Source organism: Taeniopygia guttata, chromosome 7 (assembly GCF_048771995.1).
Source record: "Taeniopygia guttata chromosome 7, bTaeGut7.mat, whole genome shotgun sequence".
Lineage (NCBI taxonomy): Eukaryota > Metazoa > Chordata > Aves > Passeriformes > Estrildidae > Taeniopygia > Taeniopygia guttata.
This window is the reverse complement of record NC_133032.1, coordinates 29,232,414-29,253,561: the sequence shown is the minus strand read 5'-3', so window position 1 is coordinate 29,253,561 and position 21,148 is coordinate 29,232,414. Positions and strand designations below refer to the sequence as shown.

The 21,148-nt window shown below is 42.5% G+C and overlaps 1 protein-coding gene across 13 annotated transcripts in view; it reads right to left on the bottom strand.

The window, feature by feature from the left end:
• Positions 1-21,148, bottom strand: part of UNC80 (unc-80 homolog, NALCN channel complex subunit) — a 122,470-nt gene extending 101,322 nt beyond the window's left edge. For 8 of the 13 annotated variants that reach the window (XM_030277990.4, XM_030277995.4, XM_030277991.4 and 5 more), the window contains exons 1-8: positions 20,792-21,148; positions 19,463-19,511; positions 12,756-12,912; positions 11,544-11,842; positions 8,976-9,099; positions 7,083-7,156; positions 6,412-6,551; positions 2,624-2,885 (exon numbers count right to left, since the gene is read on the bottom strand). In XM_030277990.4, the coding sequence (XP_030133850.3) occupies positions 2,624-2,885; positions 6,412-6,551; positions 7,083-7,156; positions 8,976-9,099; positions 11,544-11,842; positions 12,756-12,912; positions 19,463-19,511; positions 20,792-20,883 (1,197 nt within the window). In that variant the 5' untranslated portion in view covers positions 20,884-21,148. The remainder of the gene's footprint in view (positions 1-2,623; positions 2,886-6,411; positions 6,552-7,082; positions 7,157-8,975; positions 9,100-11,543; positions 11,843-12,755; positions 12,913-19,462; positions 19,512-20,791) is intronic. The other 5 variants (XM_030277999.4, XM_030278000.4, XM_030277997.4 and 2 more) reach the window with 1 other exon arrangement.

Sequence of the window (21,148 nt, the reverse complement as noted above, 5' to 3'; positions counted from 1 at the left end):
TAGCCATATGTCAGGGATAGATGAAGTGACCACTATGACAGGTTTAGATACCCAGCTTCTGTAGTCCACAAGTGTGCAGTTTTATGCACACAAGGTCCAGCAGAACCCAGTGACAATCTGTGCAGCTGAAGTCTAACACCAGTTCCAGTGTTTGCAGTACCAAATACTGGGGATCACACATTTTTCAGAGACTTTTCAGACTAATCAAAGACTACCCTTGAATTCTCCCTCTAAATTTTATCAGCACAAGAATGTAGGAGACACACAGCAGCAAGGCTCCTCTTCACCACTGTTTGTAGTACAAACACCTGCTTATCTACCACTTTGCACATATGACTAAAGATTCAGAGGATACATAGTAAATTAGGATTTAACCCCAGCCACTCTCAACAGTGAGGCCAGCAAGTACTCCATATAGCTTTTTTCTTAGCTTTTATAGCTCTCTGGCCTCCTCTGGCTATAAAACATTGTATGAATTTATTTTGGATTAAGTATCTTTATCCACTAGTTACTAAATCAGTGTTTTAGTAGGTGGCTTATGATCAGCAAAAGACAGAGTAGGCCCTACTGAGACACAATCCCAGCTTTGAAATCTGCACAGGGTAGGTATCAAGCAAACAACACCAGAGAAGCAAATCACAGAATTACTTTGAATCTACAGCATGGTATACAATGCATTTTAATTAATCACTCCTGATGCAGAGTGATTAAAAACATGGCTATTCTGTGCAGTAGGCTACATGGCAATTACCATAAGCATAACATAAGACAGCAAAATAGTTTGAGTTTGGGGGGTGCTCCTCTAGATTTTGTTGTTCCTATTGTCTTCCTGCATGACTGTATGTGTACCAGCTCATTAGTACTTCTCTCAGCTCTCAGGATAGCACACTTGAGACTCTTGGCATTCCATCAGCATTGCAGTGAGCACTGCACCACAGCTGCATTGGTGCTATGATTAATTTTTGTTTTCTTCTTGCAGAGGAAGTGCAAGACTGTAGCAGCTTGTGAAGGTCTGAAGGCTCCACATCCTACACCTGCCCTAACAGTGAATTCGCTGCATACAAATGCCACACAGGTTTCCTTTATCACATGTAGCCCCATCTGAAACATGTTTACACCAAAGTCACTTTTCAGAGGCAGACAGTATTCACTTTATTCACATTCCACCTAACCCCCCTCTTTTCCCATGCAACAAAGAGTGCCTGAATGCTGCACTGAAATTCTTCTTACTTTGCTATTCAGCTTACTGGGCAATACATGGAGGATATTCTTCATGTCCTCTCAAGCCCCACTGCTTCACCCCAAGCTTACATCCAAGATGTGATTTTACACACAGAGACCCAACAGGAAGTGTGAGAGTTTTGCTGAAGCTCAGGGAGGTGCAGGATCATCAGTTTGCTGATTATTCTGGTAAATTACACTGAAGTATAATACAATTCAAACAATACTGCTGCTGCTGGGTCCTTAGAACTACAAGTAACCACCATCTCTCATAATAATGGTAAAAATGTCTATAAAGTCCTGAGATCTAAAACTAACAGTAGCAATATTTACATTTTTTATGCTTATCGTCTACATTTTGAGCATCTGGGGTCTACTGGAGAAAAGATATTTCACCTTCCTTCCAATCAAAATCTGTCAGAGCCCTGAAAGCAGCATTTTTAGGAATAACACCCCGAATTCTGAGATTTCCAACTCAAAATAAAACATTTGATAGCAAAATGAACAGGTATTTTATTCGACTGTGTCATAATATTGGATGGCAAAAATAGAATCCCTGCTAAATTTTGTAAGGCAGCTCCATCAACTAAGTAAATCAGCATTTGCTGCACATGACAGGAAAAGAGGGCAAAACCTAAAAGTAGCACAAATCCATAAAGAGATTAACTGAAACCACAACATCCCCCTTTTATCCCTGTAACAGGTGAACAACACAAAATAAAAAAATATTTAAGCTTAAATACAAAGGTCTTTACTGCACTAAGGAGAAGAGTACAGGGTTCATTGTCCAGCAAACAGGGAGCAATAGTGGACACCTATCAGGACAGTTTCTCTACTAAGATTATTTTGGCAAATATAAAAGTTATGTAATAAGAATAACAGTGGAAGAAGTAACAACATGGAGAGCCTTTGCTCACTGTCACTGTTTGCCAAGTCTAATTCCATATTTTAACACAACTGTTTGTCTGAAGTGTGTATTCCTGTACCAAACCCAGGTCCTTTTCTGCCATTTGAGGGAGTACACCAGAGCAGCTCAGTGAGTCCTGACCATTACACAGTACTGCAAAGGCATTGGTAACCATATCTTCTGGCAACTGCATTAGTACATTCTCACATTAAAAGGACATTTTCACATTAAAAACTAATGTTATCCCAGTTCACCCCAGATTAATTGCCCCAAATCAACACTCCAGCTTCCAGCAATCACCAGGTCTGACCCTCTGCATCAGATTCTGCCTTCAAAGCACTCAATGCTCTCATGGTCTCTTTCTGAATCGATGCAAGTATCTGACCTCCATGCAAGTGAGCCAATACCAAAGCTGTGCCCATCACTACTTGTTCAGCAATCACTTCACGGCATCACCACAACAGCATTACTTTCTTACTGACAGCAACTGCTCACCTGGGTTTTGTGGGTGTTCACCAGAGAGGGTGCAGCAGCCACCATGGAGCTGCTGCGAGGCCTTGGCAGAGGGGTGACCTCAGGCTCGGGTGGCTTCTCTGGTTTTTCCTGCAGCATGTGCCTCAGCCTCTGCAGGTAGTACATCAGTGACCACTGCGTGCCCTCCTCGGACCAGTGTGGCTGCAGCAGGCAGCGCAGCACAGCCACGTCGAAGTACGTGGCGTAGCGAGACTTCTGGCACGGTGGGATCACCAAGGACACCCTGTTCCAAAAAGCAGGAGCAGAAATGTTAATCCTCAAATTCTTTATGCCTTCTTAGATACTCAGCTCTCTGCATAAAGTCCTTTGGGATTAAGGTACCTAACTGAGGAGAGCATTATTGAAGGCATCTAACTGGATATTTAGCTTTCAGATCACCAGAGGACTCCAGTACATGCTGTTAAGTGTTTTCTTGGATAGGGGTGCTTTCTTAAACTGTGAGCTGAAGATAAGCCTCCAGTGTGCTGAGTAATTTGTTCAGCAGGAAACAGACAACCTTTGAGCATCTGCAATTCTAATACTAGTAATACATATTTAGGAATAGTTTATGTTTGCACATATCAGGCATTACTTAAGAAAAAGCAGGCAAGGCAGCTAAATTAGTTAACCTTTTAAGCTAATTAAATTGATTCCTATATAAATAAAATTCGCCATTATGGGTGTTCTTTGCTGAGGCATTCTAGAGAAAAGCACCCTTTAAAGCCCTCACTATAGTTTTATTGCCCTATTAATTTCCCAATGGATTTTAATATGGAATTTCCTAAGTATCATAAAAATTAGTGCACACAAAAGCAAAACATCTGTAGTGAGCTTCAAAAATGAGACTCTAGAAAGTTCAGGTTTCAAAGGCAGTTATATGGCACTCATAGCCAATGTTTTTGCAATAAATTGCCCCAAACTTTTTATTCCTAATCTTTTATATCACTGTACTTCCAGCAGAGTACAACTTGCCTGATCTACCCGCTGGACAGTTACTAGCTGTCAGGAGACAATCTGTCAGAAAGCAGCAAGTGAAAGCAGCAAGTGAAAGGGAGTCATAGGAATGAAAATCACATGGTAAGAGAAGGTGGGAAATCCTGGGGGTAGTGCAGGAACTCTGGACATTTTTTCAGGTTTTTTTGGTCTGCTGAATACACATTTTGAAAGTTTCCACTCTATAGTAGAAACACATCTCTGTGACCTGCTATTTCTGGGATTTTGGAGCTCTATAAAAATGAAGAGTACTTTCAGGTACTATATTCTCAGGCATTTGAGAATCATCACAAGAACATCAAGCTGGTGTTTTGTTTTTTGTTAAAAGCCATTTTTATTATCAACACTGCAAAACAGCATGCAAACAGTGTGGACAGGTCATCCCCATCTCCACCACATTCTGAACAAATGGGTCCAAGGCCACGGTCCAGGAGAGCCTTAGGGAACAGCAGCAATACTGACCCATGGAACCTCTGAGTGCTGAAGTGAAGTGCTCTGCTGGACCTCTGCCCTGTGCCTCCAAGGCAGGCATGGAACTGGCAAAGGAGAAAGAAGTATGAATGGAACACTGACACCAACTGGAATCACATGAACCCTGCTCCATCTTACATGTCTGGAAACAGGGAGCAGGTGTCAAGGCTGGGCTTGGATCAACCCATGGATCAAGAGCTCAGACTTGCAGAGCTGGTTTGCTGCCAGCCCCACAAGCCAATGCTGGAGGCACTTGGTGACTGCATCAGCATATGACACTCTATATGAAATACACAGACTCAAAGTTTCTCCCCTAGTGCTGTAGTCCAGGTAAAAAGACTGCAAGTTTGACAACTTTGAAATGAGCTGTCACAAAAACCTGAAAAACTGAATTAGGAAAGAAAACAACATGAAATGGGAATGTGCTGTAACATTTTCCCCATAAACCTGATGTGAAGGGTGGTTTTGTCAAAGTTTAGGCTGTGCCACATAGGTCTAGCCTGCAAAAAGCCAGAATTATACTCAAACTATCCTAGCAAAGGAAATAAAACCTGTCATCCCAGTAGCAACTGTGAAAAGTGAGGCATTGCTCCCTGGTCTCTGCAGGACCCTGAGCAGTGTTTGGGGCTAAATAAACACTTTCATGCTCCCCTATCTGTGGCACAGGCAAACCTGAGGCATGACACAGGCTGGGAGCAAGGCATGTTCTCCTTATGAAATATTTGTAACTAAAGTCCTTCCTGCAAAGTCTATTTCCCAGGCAGCCTGTTCAAGGTAGCAGCTGCATAAAGGGCTGTGGTTTATTTGGTTCAGGATTAAACTGAATCATCTCTATGTGGAGAATTACACTGCATGGAGGAGCAACACTCAGCTAGGATCAGAACAAGCCATTTGTTTAGACTGTTTCTGAAGACCAGAAATTAAATTCTGTAGTTCATTTAGAGGAAAATCTAGTGCTTGCATAATCGGCTCATGGTTGCCTGTGACTGCAGGGAAAGTGGAAATGTAGCCTTCCTTCAACCCCTGGCCAAGGACAAAGGAATACTTTGGCTGTTGGTAAGCAGAGTAAACAACATTTGTTCCACAGTTATCTGTTGCTTGGCAACCAAAGCTCCCTGTACAGTTTTAACTCATCAATGAGTTCTGCAAATGAGGAGGCATAATGATGCTCTCTTCAAAGCCTGTCTGAAGCTTCATCCCCATGGAAACCACCAGATCCTGCTTGATAAATTGATTACCTGATTCTGTCTTCTTAAAAGGCTGCTTATTTTTTACAGCTGTGCACTCTCTGAGCAGTAGTGTTCACACAGAAAGGCAGCTCTGTCCCCACCTTCAGTTTTACTGGCTCACATTAATACAAATTAAATACAGATCCAGAACTGACACCAGGCTTGATAAAAAAATCCCAAGGGAAGCTTCCTGATGAGATGAGAGCCTTAAGGAATAGCTTTTTCCTTTGCACCAGTGAAAGACTGCCCTGAGCTCCTATTGGAGAGATCAGAGCTGTTCCTAGCTGACATTCAGAAAGTCACTCTATCCTATATTTCTGTCACTGTAATGAAGCCATTTCTTAAGACTGCAGTGTTTTGGATATGACATTTCTCAAAAGAGGTAAGCAACAGGACCAGAGTTTTCAGGTGTTCAAGTGACACTCCTAAATCCGTGGAGACTTAAAATTACAGCCCTCCTTCTCCACAATCTCTGAAATTACTCATCAGTTTGATTTACTTTATGCCACTACTGAGTGTCCAGCACTTCTGGAAAAGTGAAAATCTACTTCTACTTTTATGCACCCAAATCTGGATGAATTTATTAGTGTCAAGCTGGAAACCAGAGCCTGAACACTGCAGGACAAGCTGGAAGCATGTTTGCATAGCTTCCATGCAGCAGGATGCAAAGAAGGCACAATGAAGGCAGTGGAAAGAGGCTTGCAGAACTTCTTTGCTTGGGGGAAAGAAAATCTGTTCAGAAGGAAACCAGATAATATACCAGTTGTCTGAAGCTAAATTTAGCCTGGAAGGGGTGAACCTGAAGGTTATTTTTTGAGTCATTAGTTCCAACATTCTAGAAAAGACCAAAAAAACTGTCCCAACAGGCCAGCTAGAAATTTCTCTGAAGAAAACAGTGTTAAGTAACAAGTGCTGCCATCTTTTTTGTCACCCAGAACTGAGATTTGTTGATTTAGGAATTTGATACCAACATCCAGCACCCTCAGCATGTCCAGACAGAAGTGCATGCAAGATGGACTTGTGTGACCTCCACCACTGAATCACATGAGCCCAAGTTTCTCCTGAAGGTCTTTGTACCTGGGATGTGCAGTACTTCTCTCCTGGGATGTTTGGGAGGATACACTTCCCTCCAAGGAATTTCCAGGATGACATGCTGAACCAGAAGCCTTTGGAGGTACAGGATCTGGCTGTGCTGTCTCACAGACTACCTGCAGACCCTTTGGATAGTTGCAAAAAAGAAAATATTCAAAACATATTTAAATCTTAAAGCATAAATATAAGAGATAAATAATAAAACATCTTCATCTCTCCCATTTTAGTCTTATAACTGCAATTTGAGCTTAGACATGACAGTTGCTTACACCATAATATCAAGGAAAAACTGATCAAAACTGGGACTTCTCAATACAAGGCATTGTACAGGCAAAGGGTATATTGTACATTGTACAGCTCTCTTGTCCAGGAGAATAATTTGGGACAGAAAGGACCTCAAAATCAGGCTCCAACCCTCTTGCCATATACAAGAGCAGGCTCCCATCCTATAAGACAGGATAAAGCCAAGGAGATCCAGATAGTCATACCCCACACCCTTTGGTTCCACCACAACAAAGTTGAGAGCCTCAGCTGTGAATAACTAATTTCTGGGGATAAAATACTTTAGGGTGGTAACTCCAAGTTCTCTTTCAATATTTATTCCCCCCTCCCTCAGCACCTTATTCAAGCTTGTCACATCTTACCACAGAATTTACCTCAGTATGTCCACTGTCCAGATTAGGGGATTCACAAGTGACACTCTGATTATTGGTGGGAGAACTTCTCTTGGCTGAGGAAAGAAGTCAAAGCAGGACATTTCAGGAAATGCCTCCTACAGTACAATGCACCTATTATAAAGTATTATAATAAAAGCATAAACCAGAAAACAAAACCAGCCATCTATCTGCTGCAAACTTCCTAGGCACTAGTCATAGCCATAAAAAGAAAATAGGACTGGGTTAGTTTTTAAAATTCTTTCCATAAATTTCATCCTGAATTCATTTGCCATCAATTGTGTTTTCCTGTGCAGAGCAGTGCCTTTTATTTTGGAGTTCTGCATCCTATTTTTACATATATTTTACATATCTACATATTTATATATGTGTATATATACATATATATTACATATATATTACATATATTCAGATCCTCTTCTAGGTTACATCACTCAAAGTGTACTGTGATTTCCAATCTGCCAAATGCCTTCAGCACAGGAAATATATGCCTGTAACACAAAGTTTGAATAGTAATTCTGTAGCAGACCAAGGGTATCACACAGACTAGGATGACAAATCTTGAAATCCTGCTGAAAGCTGTGCAGATATGACTTTGAACCAGACTGACTGCAAAACAAATACTGCAAAGCTTCTTCATTACTTTTTTTAATTTGTTGTTTGAAGGAAAATTTAAGTAAATTTGATTTTATTTTTTCCCAGTTTGAGAAAATGCTAAGATAGCAGCATCTTTCTAGACATAAAAGACCTCATTCCAATTAGCATTTCTGTCCTGCTGAAAAAACTTTCAAAGCATAACGGAGCACTTTCCTTCCAGACTTTACTTCTGAAACTATTTTTAGGCATTTTCTGACCCCACATAGACCTATAGAAAAAAAAATCCAATAGTCAAAGAAAACTTAGTACTAATTTCCCTTGTTAGTTCCAGGTCTGAAATACTGTATTTTAATTCTAGAAGTTGAAGCAGAGGGACAGAGAGCAAGATGTAAAAGACTGTTTTAAATCATTTGGAAGGCCTGAACCCTTTTATTTCTGGACTGTCCCAGTAGGTCTACAGAGTCTTCATAACAAAATATGACATCCAAAATGACCACTTACCAGAAAAAATCTAATCTAGTGAATTACATTTTCACTATGGTAAAAATTAGAGTACCGTGCCTTTGAGAGCTATAAGCAATGGTACAGCAGTATACCCTGCTCACTTTCAATTCATCACTTTGCAGGAATTATAAAAAAACTTTTGTCTAAAACATAACAGTAAAAATATTTTTTTAGCACTAGGCCAGACAAAAAGATTTGGAAGCCAAAGCCTTGGAAGCCTAAGCACCCAACTCCAACCTCACTATGGCTGAAGCACAAAGGATAAGCAACCCCTTCCAGTATCCAAAAGTGACTTTACAATCTAGGCCTTCACTGGACTCTCTTGAAATTACCTTTTCTAATTTCATAACATGCTGGAGACCAAATTTTAAATAGTAGGACCACCTCTGTGCTCCTCACTGTTCATTTTTGTCCAGTGCCAGTTTGGGAAAGATTTCCTCACTCATGTCAGCCTGCTGTGAGATATTGTCTTCACCCTTCTCAGCAACTAAGGAAGATAAGACTAACAGAAATTATATGAAGCTGACAGAAATGATAACTCCACTGAAAAGTTACAAATTCCGTATTTGTGATGGCTCTCCCTTCTCCTATTTAATTATTATGCAAATTTCAGTTGACTCTGAGGGGAAACAACCTTAAACTGCTCTAAGGTTTGACCAGTTCCTGCAGATCAACATATTCCTTCATATAGAGAATGGAAAGGCAGCATCAGGCAAACAAAGGGAAAGGTTTCCCAGATCTCAGGAGCTCCACCCCCACAGCAAAGTCACAGACCTGTAATGATGTTCCTGATGGGTTTTACAAGAGCATTGAAGGCAGAAACTTCAGGCTGCCTATGTTCCCACATTGGCTGCCAAATGACAAGGCCACTAGCCAACCGGAACGTCAGGTCAGACTCCTGAAGAGAAAAACAGAACTTTGTTTCCAGTCTGCAAAGCCTGTCATTTCCTACAAGAAATAAGGGATACCATGTGCAGTTGTCCAGTCAGTATATGCTAATACAAGGGCTACTGACAATGCTCAGCAGGCTCTATACAGGTAAATTATGGCTAGCAAAAAAAAAATCACAGGGAAATGTCAGTACAACAATATACAAAGGCTTTTTTCAAGTGAAGTTTATATCCTAATCAATGAACACTGTTTTTCCCTGGACATTAAGGCGTAATATAAAAGGCCATTCCTGTCACAAAGTATTCCTTTTAATTATACGTAACCACTTTATGTTTAGTATTCAAGCTCAGCTTTGGGATTTACACTCTAAGACTTGAACTTCTTCCCCAAAAGAATCCTAAATATTAAAGCATTACTTAGAAATTGAGGTAACATGTAACAGATAACTATGAAGTCATGGTACACATTATTGTGTTACCATTAGCATGGCTAGCACCTGAACTCTGTCAATACAGAGACACTGGTACTACTCCACCTATGCTATCACTGTTTTACACAGGCAAGCAGCTGAAATCATATCAATTAGTACACAAATAAATCTTAGTAGGATCAAGGTGCAGCTATGCACTTAACTTGACCTCATGTCAGATCTACATTAGGAGACACAGATGTCAGTACAGCCCCAGCTACCCCCATGTGGCAAACAAACATGGTAACAGCAGTTTTGGTGGTACAATCACAGGTGCACAGCACTCTCCTATTGAGACAGCCCCAGATGCCTTGGCACTGGAATGGATGATGCAGACAGAGCTAAAGGAATGGCAGGAACCCACTGCTTGTAGCTCCCCAGCCCTTCTATTCCCTACCCTCTGTTAGTGCTCTCTCATCATAATCAACTCACAAGCTTGGCTTAAATTTAGTTTTAATTCCTGTTTCTACTAACAGCAACATGCAAAACTTTCAGACCCTGCTAGCAGTGACACTGCATTTTCACTTGGCACTGCCAGCTTGTGGTGACGTGCCAACACTTCTTCCTACAGTTAAAGAATTACATGCAGCCCCCAAAGCCTGATTTAAAAACATTTTGCTCAAGACACAAATCCTCCCAGAAGTTAGGAATTCAATAGTTTAGGTCTGTCTATGCAAACATGTGTCATCTTCCTTGAGCCCATGTATTACTTTGGCTATCTGAGCAGGTAGTGCTCTTCCCCTGAGACTTAGAAGACAGAGAGGACAACATAACACTTTATGTACCATTTACATGTCTCATTTTAAGTCCTTTCCTGCACTTTGTTTTGATGACAGAAATGTGCATATTTTAATTGGCTTTTCGATGTTCATCACCACAGTATTCCAGAGATCTCAGATTTTCAAGGTAAACTTGAGGTACTGTTATTAACCCCATATTGAACAGAACATGCCAGAAAGATTTATATAAAAGATTGGAATTCCAATCTCTAATAGCCAAGGTCTAACCCCAGTTTCATTCCATTTATTCAAATGGCAGCCTGCATTTTTGTGTGTAGTGCTGGGAAGAATTCAGTGTTTCTTCCTGTCCTGTCCCAGTAGCCTACAGACAACTAGTAAACAAGTACGAAAAATCTGGGCTAAATAAATTAAACATTACTGCACAGGAACTCAGTAGCAGGAGTAGAGAAAGAATCTAGTTCTCCAGTCTTGCTTTTACCTGCTTTAATCAAAAGATTATCCTTTATCTCCTGTTCCTTCCTACCTTCTTCAACTGTTGCAGCATAGAATGCAGGATTAGGACAGACAGCCCCATCAATTCATTACTTTATAGTCCTTTTTTCAAGGACCTACTCTTTTTCAAAACCTAGCTGGAAACATAAAGGCTAAATGGCAGCCTCCCAGAGGCAGGAGTCAGAGCATGAAGAAAATGTCTTTTCATCACGTCACTCTGCAAAGCTGATGCACACAGGATAAAATTAACAGAGGAACCCCAGTAGACAGGAGGCCTGCAGCCTGCTGCACACTTCAGAACAAAGGAATGCTCCATTGCCTTTGCTACTGCCATGTTTATAACACTGTCCTGGTAATTAGCATCAACCCAGTGGCAGCCCCATCATGGAATCCCTGAAAGTCCAGCAAGGTTTTTCTTAGCAATGGTTGAGAATCACTGGAGCAAGTTAAAGCTCATAATCCTTCCTGCAGCTTTCAGGATCCCAGAGACTTCACAGAGGCCACAGATCTTTGCCGTTGCCAAAGGCTAAGAATGGTTTACTTTGTATTTTTTTGTCTTTGTGCCTGCCTGATGCTGTAGTGACTGTTCATGGCATGGAAGAATTTCTTCCCAATGGCAGCCGTATTCTTCCAGCAGTTACCCCAGTGTGCACTGTGAGCTGAATTAAATAACAAGTACAAAGGCAGAACCATTCCTTTCCTGCTCAGAGAGCTGTCTCCACACAAGAACCCCATCACTGCACCACTTACTCTAATCCTGTGGACGAGGGGAGCAAAGAGGAACACAAACAGCTCTACTGTGGCCATGGAATTCTGGAAGAACTTCCTTCTGTTATTCTCCTCTTCATCAGTCCCAGCGCTGGGCCGGGGATGGCCTGGTGATCCTTGGTTTTCAGCCTGGTGGATAAAGGCACTACTGCTCCCTCCCCAGCTGGAGCCTCTGTCTCCTCCAAATCGGTCATTGCTGCAGTCCTGAGGAGCTTCCAGCAGCATCCAGTGAAGAGTGTGAAGCAGCTTTGTTTCAGCTACTCCAAGCTTATCCTGATGTCCTGCATGGAAAAATCCATCACATTATTTCACAGGGCTTCCATTAATGATACTGTTCAGAGTTGCACTGGAGGCTGGACATCCAACTCACAGATAAGCATTTGAAAATTAAAATTCTACAATGAAAAGCACCAACATTCTGTCTCATTATATTTGAAACCTCCTAAATCAGAAGTCTCCATTTATTTCCCAGCATTTGGAGATCAGACTCTGCAATGTCAGCTGCAGGGCAAGAACAGCAGCATGGACATAGAGTGGTCCCAAAAGAAACTAACTCAACAGTGTTGTCTGTTTGACTTGTTGAATAACACAAAATGTCAGTGAGCACTGCAAGGTGCTTAATCTGTGTCTTGTTAGTGTTCCCTACTGGCATGTTTCAGGAAGCAAATTCCTGCTGAAACCAGTACAAAAGTAAGTAAAGTAAGTTGGATTTGGATCTGCCTCTCTGTTGTCTAATTGGCTATCCGCTAAGAGTCACGTGCATTGGTCTAAATAAAAAGAAAAATATGAAGAAAAATCCCCCAAAACTGAAGATATTAAAAGTACCATCTGCAACTGACCACTGCAGCATGCCCTGAAAGAAATATATATTCCTTCAAGGAATCCATGCTCACTGGGTGCTAAATCAAGTAAGTTCTACTATTGCTGGGAAATAACTTGCAAAATGTTATTGAACTACTCTGACTCTTTAGCTCATCAGACCACTAACTTCACTGGGGAAGATTTCACAGGTTACCCTCCCATAAATGAGAAAGACAACCCCCAGATTAAGAAAGGCAAGTCAAGAAAGGCAACCCCCAGAATAAACTAATTAGTATTCTAAGGATTTGTAAATTGTTGGCACCCTGAGAAGCAATCTGTCCCATTTTTACTGATAGCTTCAATAATGGCAAACAAGCTCACACGAGCACTGACCTAGCTTGTTCCGGTTGGAGAGCAGCGTTGCAGTGCAGTGCAGCACGTGAGGGAGTGCAGCTTGGACAAGTTCCCAGCGAGAAATGCTCTGGATGGCTTCCGAGAGAGCTGGAGAAAGGCCATGCAGCTTGTTTTCGACTAAAACTCTTTCAAAAGACTAAAAGTAAGAACAAAGGAAAAAAAAGACAGTGTGTCGGTTTCATTCCTCCGAGTACATGAACATCCTCTTTTTAAAATTTCTAATTGTATAACTGAAGTAAATTTTAAAATATTTGTCCTGAAAAATACAGTCTGTAAAGCTCACCACACATATGGACATACTTGATTAAGAAATTAATGAACCACACAATATATTTTCTGCAATATAAGAGAATTGAAGTTAAGTATCACCTGTCTATTAGTCAGTGCTGACATCAAGCCAGACTTGCAGCTGTGCTGGGCAAAGCCAGTAATCCTGTTGGAAGTCACAAGAGCTAGGAAAGCCTGTATTTGTGGAGCTGAGTGCTGGATATTCTTTAACACACATTCTCTTTCAGTTTATTGTAGCATAAAGGGCAAACCACTAAAGGTATATCGGCCTTAGGAAATGTTTTCACACCCTGTCACAAAAAATAATCAGTGTACAAAATTTTTTTTGTCGAGCTATGATGTAATGGTTTTGTGAACACTTACAGAGCTGATGACTGCAGCAAGTTCATTATTTCCACCTGAAGCAACACAAAATAAGGCTATCTGCCACTGAAATCCCTAAGGAAGCTCCTTATTGTTAGCTGCCCCAACTGTTTCAATAAATTGTTGCTGTGATCAGATATAAAGATCTCATTAGAGGTCACAAGTGCAGTTATATTCCTTCACTGAAGTACCTACAGCAAAGAAAATGACAATAACCATAAACCAGCTTAACCTCCTGGCTACATCTTTGCTGCAGTTTCACCAATTTTACCAAGCTCTGGGCAAACAAGTAACTGTTGCCCAAAAAGACGCTTCAAAGGCCCTCACTCCAGATTCACAAAGCTTATCCTGCAACACTAGTCATAGCAACTTTTTTTCCCTGTGAAATTGAGGCGGCGTTAATAAGAACAGACTTAGTTACAAAGAAGAAGAGCAAAACAAGTATGTCAAAACATGCGCTTCCTGAATGAGCAACCACTCCCAAGCACAGCTAACAAGCTGCTAACCTGTGGTAACAGGCACCCTCCTGCCTATGCCAGCAGCTGGGCACATTTGTTCTCTCAGTTTTTGTGACCCTGTTTGCTGGTGTGGGCAGACATGAGCTCCTCTAGCAAGAGGCTGGGTGTCCTGGTGCAAGCTCAGTGCCACACCATTGTAGTTTATAGCATCCAGTCCTGCTCAGAGGCACAGAAACTCAGATCTATCCATTAGAGAGAACTAAGACTGTGCCAACAGACTGAATCCTGAAATATTGACAATAACCATCAGAGCTGCCAACAAATATCGGTGTGCAGAAGGCCACACTGCTCACCTACTAGAAACACCAGAATGCAGTCAGAAAACATAATGCAGTTTCCTTGTGGACCAAAAATGGCTGAAATTGGAGGGCATTTGCTGTAATACATGGAAAAAACACTGTCTTCCTGAGGATTAGTAAAAAATAATGTGCCATGGACCATGTTATCAGCAATATGTGTTTCTTAGCACCTGGAATGGATAACCTGCCTACCAGAGAATTGAGGTTTCAAGTCTCCCTTACAGTGATCTGCTAGGGGTCACAGCATCTGAAAGGAAAATCTCCTGCCATTCAATCCTATCAGTTCAGGAATGGGGGCAAAATGAAGGGATACCGATGCTCTGGAAGCCCAAACATGGAGCAAAGCACCCATTGTAAGGCCTGATTACTCTGTTCCAGTCAGGATTCACAGAGGACAGAGAGTGAATTAGTATAAAGGCAACAGAGGTTTAGAGTAAATATCCCAGTAAATGGATTATTACATAACAAAATAAGGGCACACAGCAGCAGAACAACAGGTGCATAGTTACAAATACCACAAAAATTGAAATAGCCAATGAAAAACATGAGGTTTTATTTATTTTTATCAAAAGAGGACAGGGACCACTCCTTAGCCATCGGTCCAGCCAAACACTCCTATTTCCACCCTTCCGTTGGCTCTGGGGCTCAATGAATCCTTCATTCAGCCAAGCCAAGCCCCTACACAAGCCAAAAGGAAGGTCAGAACAGAGGTAAGCAGTTCCTACTCATATTAGTGAGCTGGATTAGCTCACTGAAAGGACTGCCAAGCACCCGTGCTGACCAAGGCTTACGGAATTGAATGATCTCACTTCCAGCACAGAAGCCAAACCATAAGCTCACACTTTAGTAGAGTTGACAAAGCTGTTCAGTTTGCAGGGCAAGGGGAGAAATAAAAACACCAACCCTATTCTGAAGTGTGACAGAAGACACCTTGTTGCTCCCTGGCTTTCTAGTCAAGGTCTCATTCCTGGGTACTTCAATGGCATCAGGTAGAAAGTTCCCCAGCAGTTGCCTTCTGCAAGCTCTGTCCCACTGTCAGCATGCTTCAGAAACTCAACAGGCAGCTAAGGAGTTTGCAATTTTATCTTTAGATTAGGCTTGTATTTATCAAGACATTTTGGGCTGCTGAGCCCTTGTGAAGATTTCCCTATGTGGTTAGCCACCAGATTCTTCTGTTCTTTCCAGGCCTGAGTAGAAAGCTAAGTATTTCTGTACTGCAATGAAAGATTAGCTTCTGGAATAGCTGATGTGATCACAAGCATCTGAGACAGAAGTACCATATGTTGCCAGAAAAAATGCAAACACAAAAGCTGCTGTATGGAAAGCACTGGATGTCCAACAGGAACACGCAGTTCTTTGGACAAGCCTTCCTGTGGAATTTGCCTGGAGTTCTCCATAAAGGTGCAGCTTTTGTCTATACCAGACACTCAAGGTGCAAGGTCCTGTGTTGCTCCTGAGCCTCCTTTTCAGTGTGCTATGGCTCTTCTCTTTCAGGACCTGCTACAGGGGCAGAAGACCTAATTTTTACCTTGCATGAACTAAGAACTGCTGCTACAGCTCAGAGTTCCATGCTCAAATAAGAAGGCTGAATGAGAATGTCTGAAAAAGCTTCCTGTGAGTGAGTCAGAAGACAGATACTGTCATGCTCTGGGTACATCCAGAGCCACAGCCTCAGGGCTCAGGGCTGCAGCTTGGCTAAGGAAACACCTACTTACAGCAGGCTTGTTGAAGCCTGCAACACCCCACACGCACCAAAGGCAGATGAAGAACATCTGCCAAGGGGATAGTGAGGGAAGTTAGTGCCTTGGCTGGAGAAACAGTCCCTTTCAGCAGGCTGTGTGTGTGTTCAGCTCCCTCAGGACCACTTACACAAGCATTTTTCCTTTTAGCCTGGTGGTGACAGCTGTTTTCACAGGGAATGGTGGCCAGCCTTGTCTGGCTGCCTTCCCACTGCTGCTGTTCTCCTTTTACCTTCATCTCCACCAAGAGCCAAAGGCACTGCCAAATACCTTGTGACCAGGATCAGCCTGTGGGTCACTGTCTGCTCTGTCCTGTCCGTCTTGTCTAGGCACCTTCAGGCTATCTGTTCCCATTTCAGCAGCATTCTGCCTGGGCTTTGTCACGGCTTCCTAAACAGCTTCACTTGAACTTCCCTTGCTCTAAGCCCAGGGAAGCTGTACCTGCAGTGAATTGCATAAGGCAGGAAGAGGTCAGCCAGGGGGTGACAGAGGGTGCCCAGAGGCTACCTTGGGAAGCTCAGTATCTCCTGTTACATCGTCTCAGGAGTGCCAGGAGTATCCCTACAGGATTACCCAGTCCAGGCACACAAGAACCATGGCAGAAACACAGAGAAATGCTTAGTGCTTCTTGAACTCAGCTTGTGTCCTTGGTGGGGACCTTAATGCCCTGTCCTTCCAAAGCTCAGCCTGCATCATGGAGGAAAGCTGAGACCACTGCTGAAGTCACTTCAGACTGACTGGAAAGAGACAGGCAGAAAGTGCTGTCAATCTAGGGCAGGTCCACCTAGCAAGGAAGAGTTCCTGGAGAGATCTGGGAAGCTAGGAGTTCATAGCACAAGAGATGGTAAGACTCCATTGTTTACTAAATATAGCAATAATATAAATATTGTGAATAAACATTCAGAAGTAATGAAACACAGATGCCAAACACTTTACTCACAGAAATTCACATTTCTGCAACCATGCCCATTGGCTGGGTAAAATAAAGGTGACCTCTTTCTGAACTTTGTTCCATAGCTATCCTATAGTTATCCACAATAACAAAACATGTAAGTACATTTTCAAAAACAAGGGAAAAAAAAACCCACAAAAAAAAAAAAAGCCTAGAAGAGAGGGAAACTGAATTTTCAGGATCATCCAGAAAACATTTGAGTTCTTCCACGGCCAACGCAAACCAGAGCAGAAGATCCTCCAGAAAACATTTGAGTTCTTCCACGGCCAATGCAAACCAGAGCAGAAGAATTTAAGCATATCTTTGAGTTCCTTACCATCACCCAAAAAATGCATTGGCTTTGTACAGCACTCACATGCTTTCCTGTGAGGTCATTCACAGCTTTGACTCAGGCACATCAGGGATGGCCTCGTGTCAGGGCAGAACAACTTCAGAATGGGGAGGAGGAAGAACATTAAACCCATACTGAGGCACAAACATTTAGATGTTGTAAGATAACCTATGGGGGAGGGTATTTATCTTCAGCTTAAAGACTACTATTCATGGTTCAGGTAAAGAGAACCATGCAATGAAAGGGCCAGGTTTTTTTCCTCAAGTATTATGGTATATAGCAGACCCCAAATAAACAGTGCAATATGCTCTTGCAGACCAGATGCTGCACTCAATGAATCTCAGACTCCAACATCTGCTTCCTCAAGGCACAATAGGCAGCAAACTCCACTGCAGCAAGTTTAGAGGCAAGAAAAACAATAGAATGCTGCACAGTGTTGTGTCATATGCACTGCCAGACAGTTGACAGCCCATAGAAATGTCTACAACAATTCTGGCCAGAGAATTACAAAAGGATAGATCATGCAACATGTGCACAATATTTTTAGGCAGAATAGTGAATACAGGGGTATTAGATAGTCAGCAGGAGGTTTCAGAAGACAAGTCAAGTACCTGTCAAGTTCCAGAAACCCTGTCTCACCCATGCATGCAGCACTCTGCTGCCCCACTGGATAATACAGAAAGGGGACACCAGTAGGAGGAGGAAACAGCTGAAGCATAAGGCAGCGAATGTGTCAATTCAGCCTGTTACCCAAAAATTCCTCAAAGCTAAGTTCCACCTTTGAGCAGTTTCTACCATAATTTAATGATTATGTTAAGAACTGGAGAATAATCAGGTTCTTCATCCAAGAGGTGGAAATTTATTGGATGTTTATGAAATGCCTGTTTTCAGAGCTCCCTTTCTCCTGGCTGAAGCATGTGATTTAGGTTGTCTCGCAGTTTAGAGGGTTTTTAGGGTGTAGTTTGTTTTTCACACTTAGTAAATTCCAGTATGTGCTCCCAGAAGAAAGGTGCTTTGCAATTAGCCTCAGGGACCTGATGCCAACAGCCCAGCAGGAAGCAAAAGGAGTTACAGGCAGAGAGGCACCTCACAGAGAAGGAAGCTCTGCCCCTCTACCCACAGATGAAGCCACAGCCCCCAGGTTAGAGGTGCCCCAAGGCACAGCTCCTGGTAAAGGACAAGCAAGTTCCATTTTCCAGCCTCTCAACAACCAGATACTGTCAGTAGGCATTAACCAGTCATCACTGCTGCATATGCTAGAACTGAACATTTTACTCACCAACACACTAAGCCAGCAATCCTCTATCTCTATCTGGTATCTAGCAAAAACTCTGAAAAATTTATGGATTTCTTAGAAGAAAATGACTCAGCAACAGATACAGCCTCTCCAGCATAATGCCTTGTAAGAAGGAAGTCAGAAAATTGCTGCAGAGCGGCCTAAGAACTTTAAACTATTAAGATACACGTCCAGACCAAATTTTTCCACTCTGTCAAGTTTGGCTGCGACTGACTAATGTACTTTAAGTAATCCAAAGACCAGCAACCATTCAAGGAATTCTGAAATTCTCTAGATGCCCATCTTATTTGAACTTGCTTCATGTCTTCCCTTTTCCCTCCTTTTTGGCAGTAACTTGAGGCTTTATTTGAAGTACATTTAGAAATCAGAGTTATTTGTATCTGCATAACAGCCTCGTCTTAGTAATTCTGATAAGATACGCTCCCTCTAATTTTCAGTATAAATGTTTCCTATGTTGCGCAATGGTAAAAGTATTGTTCAAAGTCTGTTAATATTGTTTAGATTTTCCATATTATAAGCTTGAAAAACCATCAGGAATTGCAAACTGAAACTGGATCAATCTCATGCAAAAGCACATCCACACAGGGTGAACTGCAAGGTTAGACCCAGACTGTCATAGCTCGGTTTGCCCATGTCATTATTTATTTCATTACTACAGCATTACTAATGAATTACTTATTACTAATATCCAAATAAATTATTTTTGTTTTGTCTAAAGATGGACATGATACACAGATTCTCTACATGGGAAAAATTTCAAATCCTTCATGTGATAGGAGTACAAAATGAAGCTGAATGGACTGAATCCACTTGTGGAACTGATCAGCCACTATGGTCAGATTGATCTGCATGACAAGTCAGTTACTAGCATGCATTGAAAAAGAGACAGATGTACGTACCACACAGGAAGCTTCATATTGCTTCCCCAGTTTAGGTCTTAAAAATGCACTGAAAGAAAGGAGAAGCAGCATTAGAGACCCAGTACATCAACATGTATTTTTCTTAGTTATTTTTAGGATTCCTCTCATGTCAGAAACCTATCAAAAGGCTGAGAAACTCATTGCAAAGGAAGACATAAGCAAAAACTATGATAGATACCTGTTGATGACATCTGATAAATGCTGTTATCTTTTCCAGAAGAAAAAGTACCCACCCTGATATGTCAAGAGGTATTTAATTCAGCCCACACATTCCCAGGGATAAAATCTTCCATCAGACAATTTTCAGCCATTTTACCTCAGTGAAAGATTTTCAACATATCCTCTTTAAAATTTGTTAAATATTACTGAACTTTGCCTTGCCTCTATTTTAAGCCAGAGATCAACTTGCCAGCTCTGTATTAAATATTTTTTTTCTGCACAGCTGCTGATGTGGAAGGCTCATGGTGAAGTGCAGGCCTGTATGCTGCATGTCGAGAACACTCACCCTCTATCACTCTCCTCCAGAATGAGATCAGAGTAAATATTAAAAAAAATTAATCAGGTCACCTTATTGCAGGCTTGGTTTTTTTATTTTTATTTTGAAGGACACTGGCTGTGGTAAAAGGGGATTTTGCGACTGAGGCCTTAAATTAGAGCCACAACCTTCAAATCTTCCAACCTTCCCCACTGCCCCCACAATGTTTTCGATTTGGAATCCTGCTAGGACAGGAGACTGACAGGATTCAGAAGGAACATAAAGCACCAGCCATACATTCTGCGAGTCCCTCACTCTCCAGTCCCGTGAAATAAGGTGACACTTGGACATATCTGCTTGCATGCCGGCCTCTCAAAGCACAGATTACACTGCCAGGACAGCTGCAAATACAGACAGAAGCAAAGCTGCAGGTCTGGCGCAGCACTGATGGATGCTGCTTCTGCTACAAGAGCACACTGAGTTCTTTTAAAAGATGGGGGATGGAGGGGAAGGGGAGCACGGGACAGGGAGGAAGGGAAAGGTGCATAGAGAAACAGACATGGATGGTTTAAAGTCAAATCAAGAAGCTACCTGGGACTTCCACTAGGTTAAGCTGCCTTGAGACCTCCTCCCACACCAGATACACACAAATTGCTCTATACTGAGTAAAAAAAAAAAAAACAACAACCACAAAAAAAAATTTTTTTTTCACTGCTTCACATTGCAGCTGCAGTAACAACTGCATCCTCCGTGCCTCCGGGCAGCAGCTGGCCCGCAGCCCCTCCGCACTTCCACTGCCCTGTTGCAGGTGCATCCCAAGTGCCTGCTCTTACCTGGTCTGCCTCCATAGGAAGGTCTGGATGGGCAGAGGGATGCCACGGCCACTCTCCTGCTCCTGGCCCTCGGAGCTTTTCCTTTTCACCATGATGCTGATGACAGCCGCTGCAGTCTCAGCAGACGCCCCGGCCGGGATCTCCCATGGCCGCCTCTGGCTCTCCGCAACTCTTCACCCTCTCCCCTCCGCTCCCCGCAGCCCAACCCTCCCTCGGCCCCGCTGGTGCAAGATGGCTGCAGGAGGCAGGGAGGGAATTCGGGGGAGCGAAGATGTCCGCGTCCTCCGGCTTCCTCCGTGCCTTCAGCACCTCCCTCTGTGGCCAGCTCCCCGCGCCCGGAGCGGGCGGTGCCGGGGG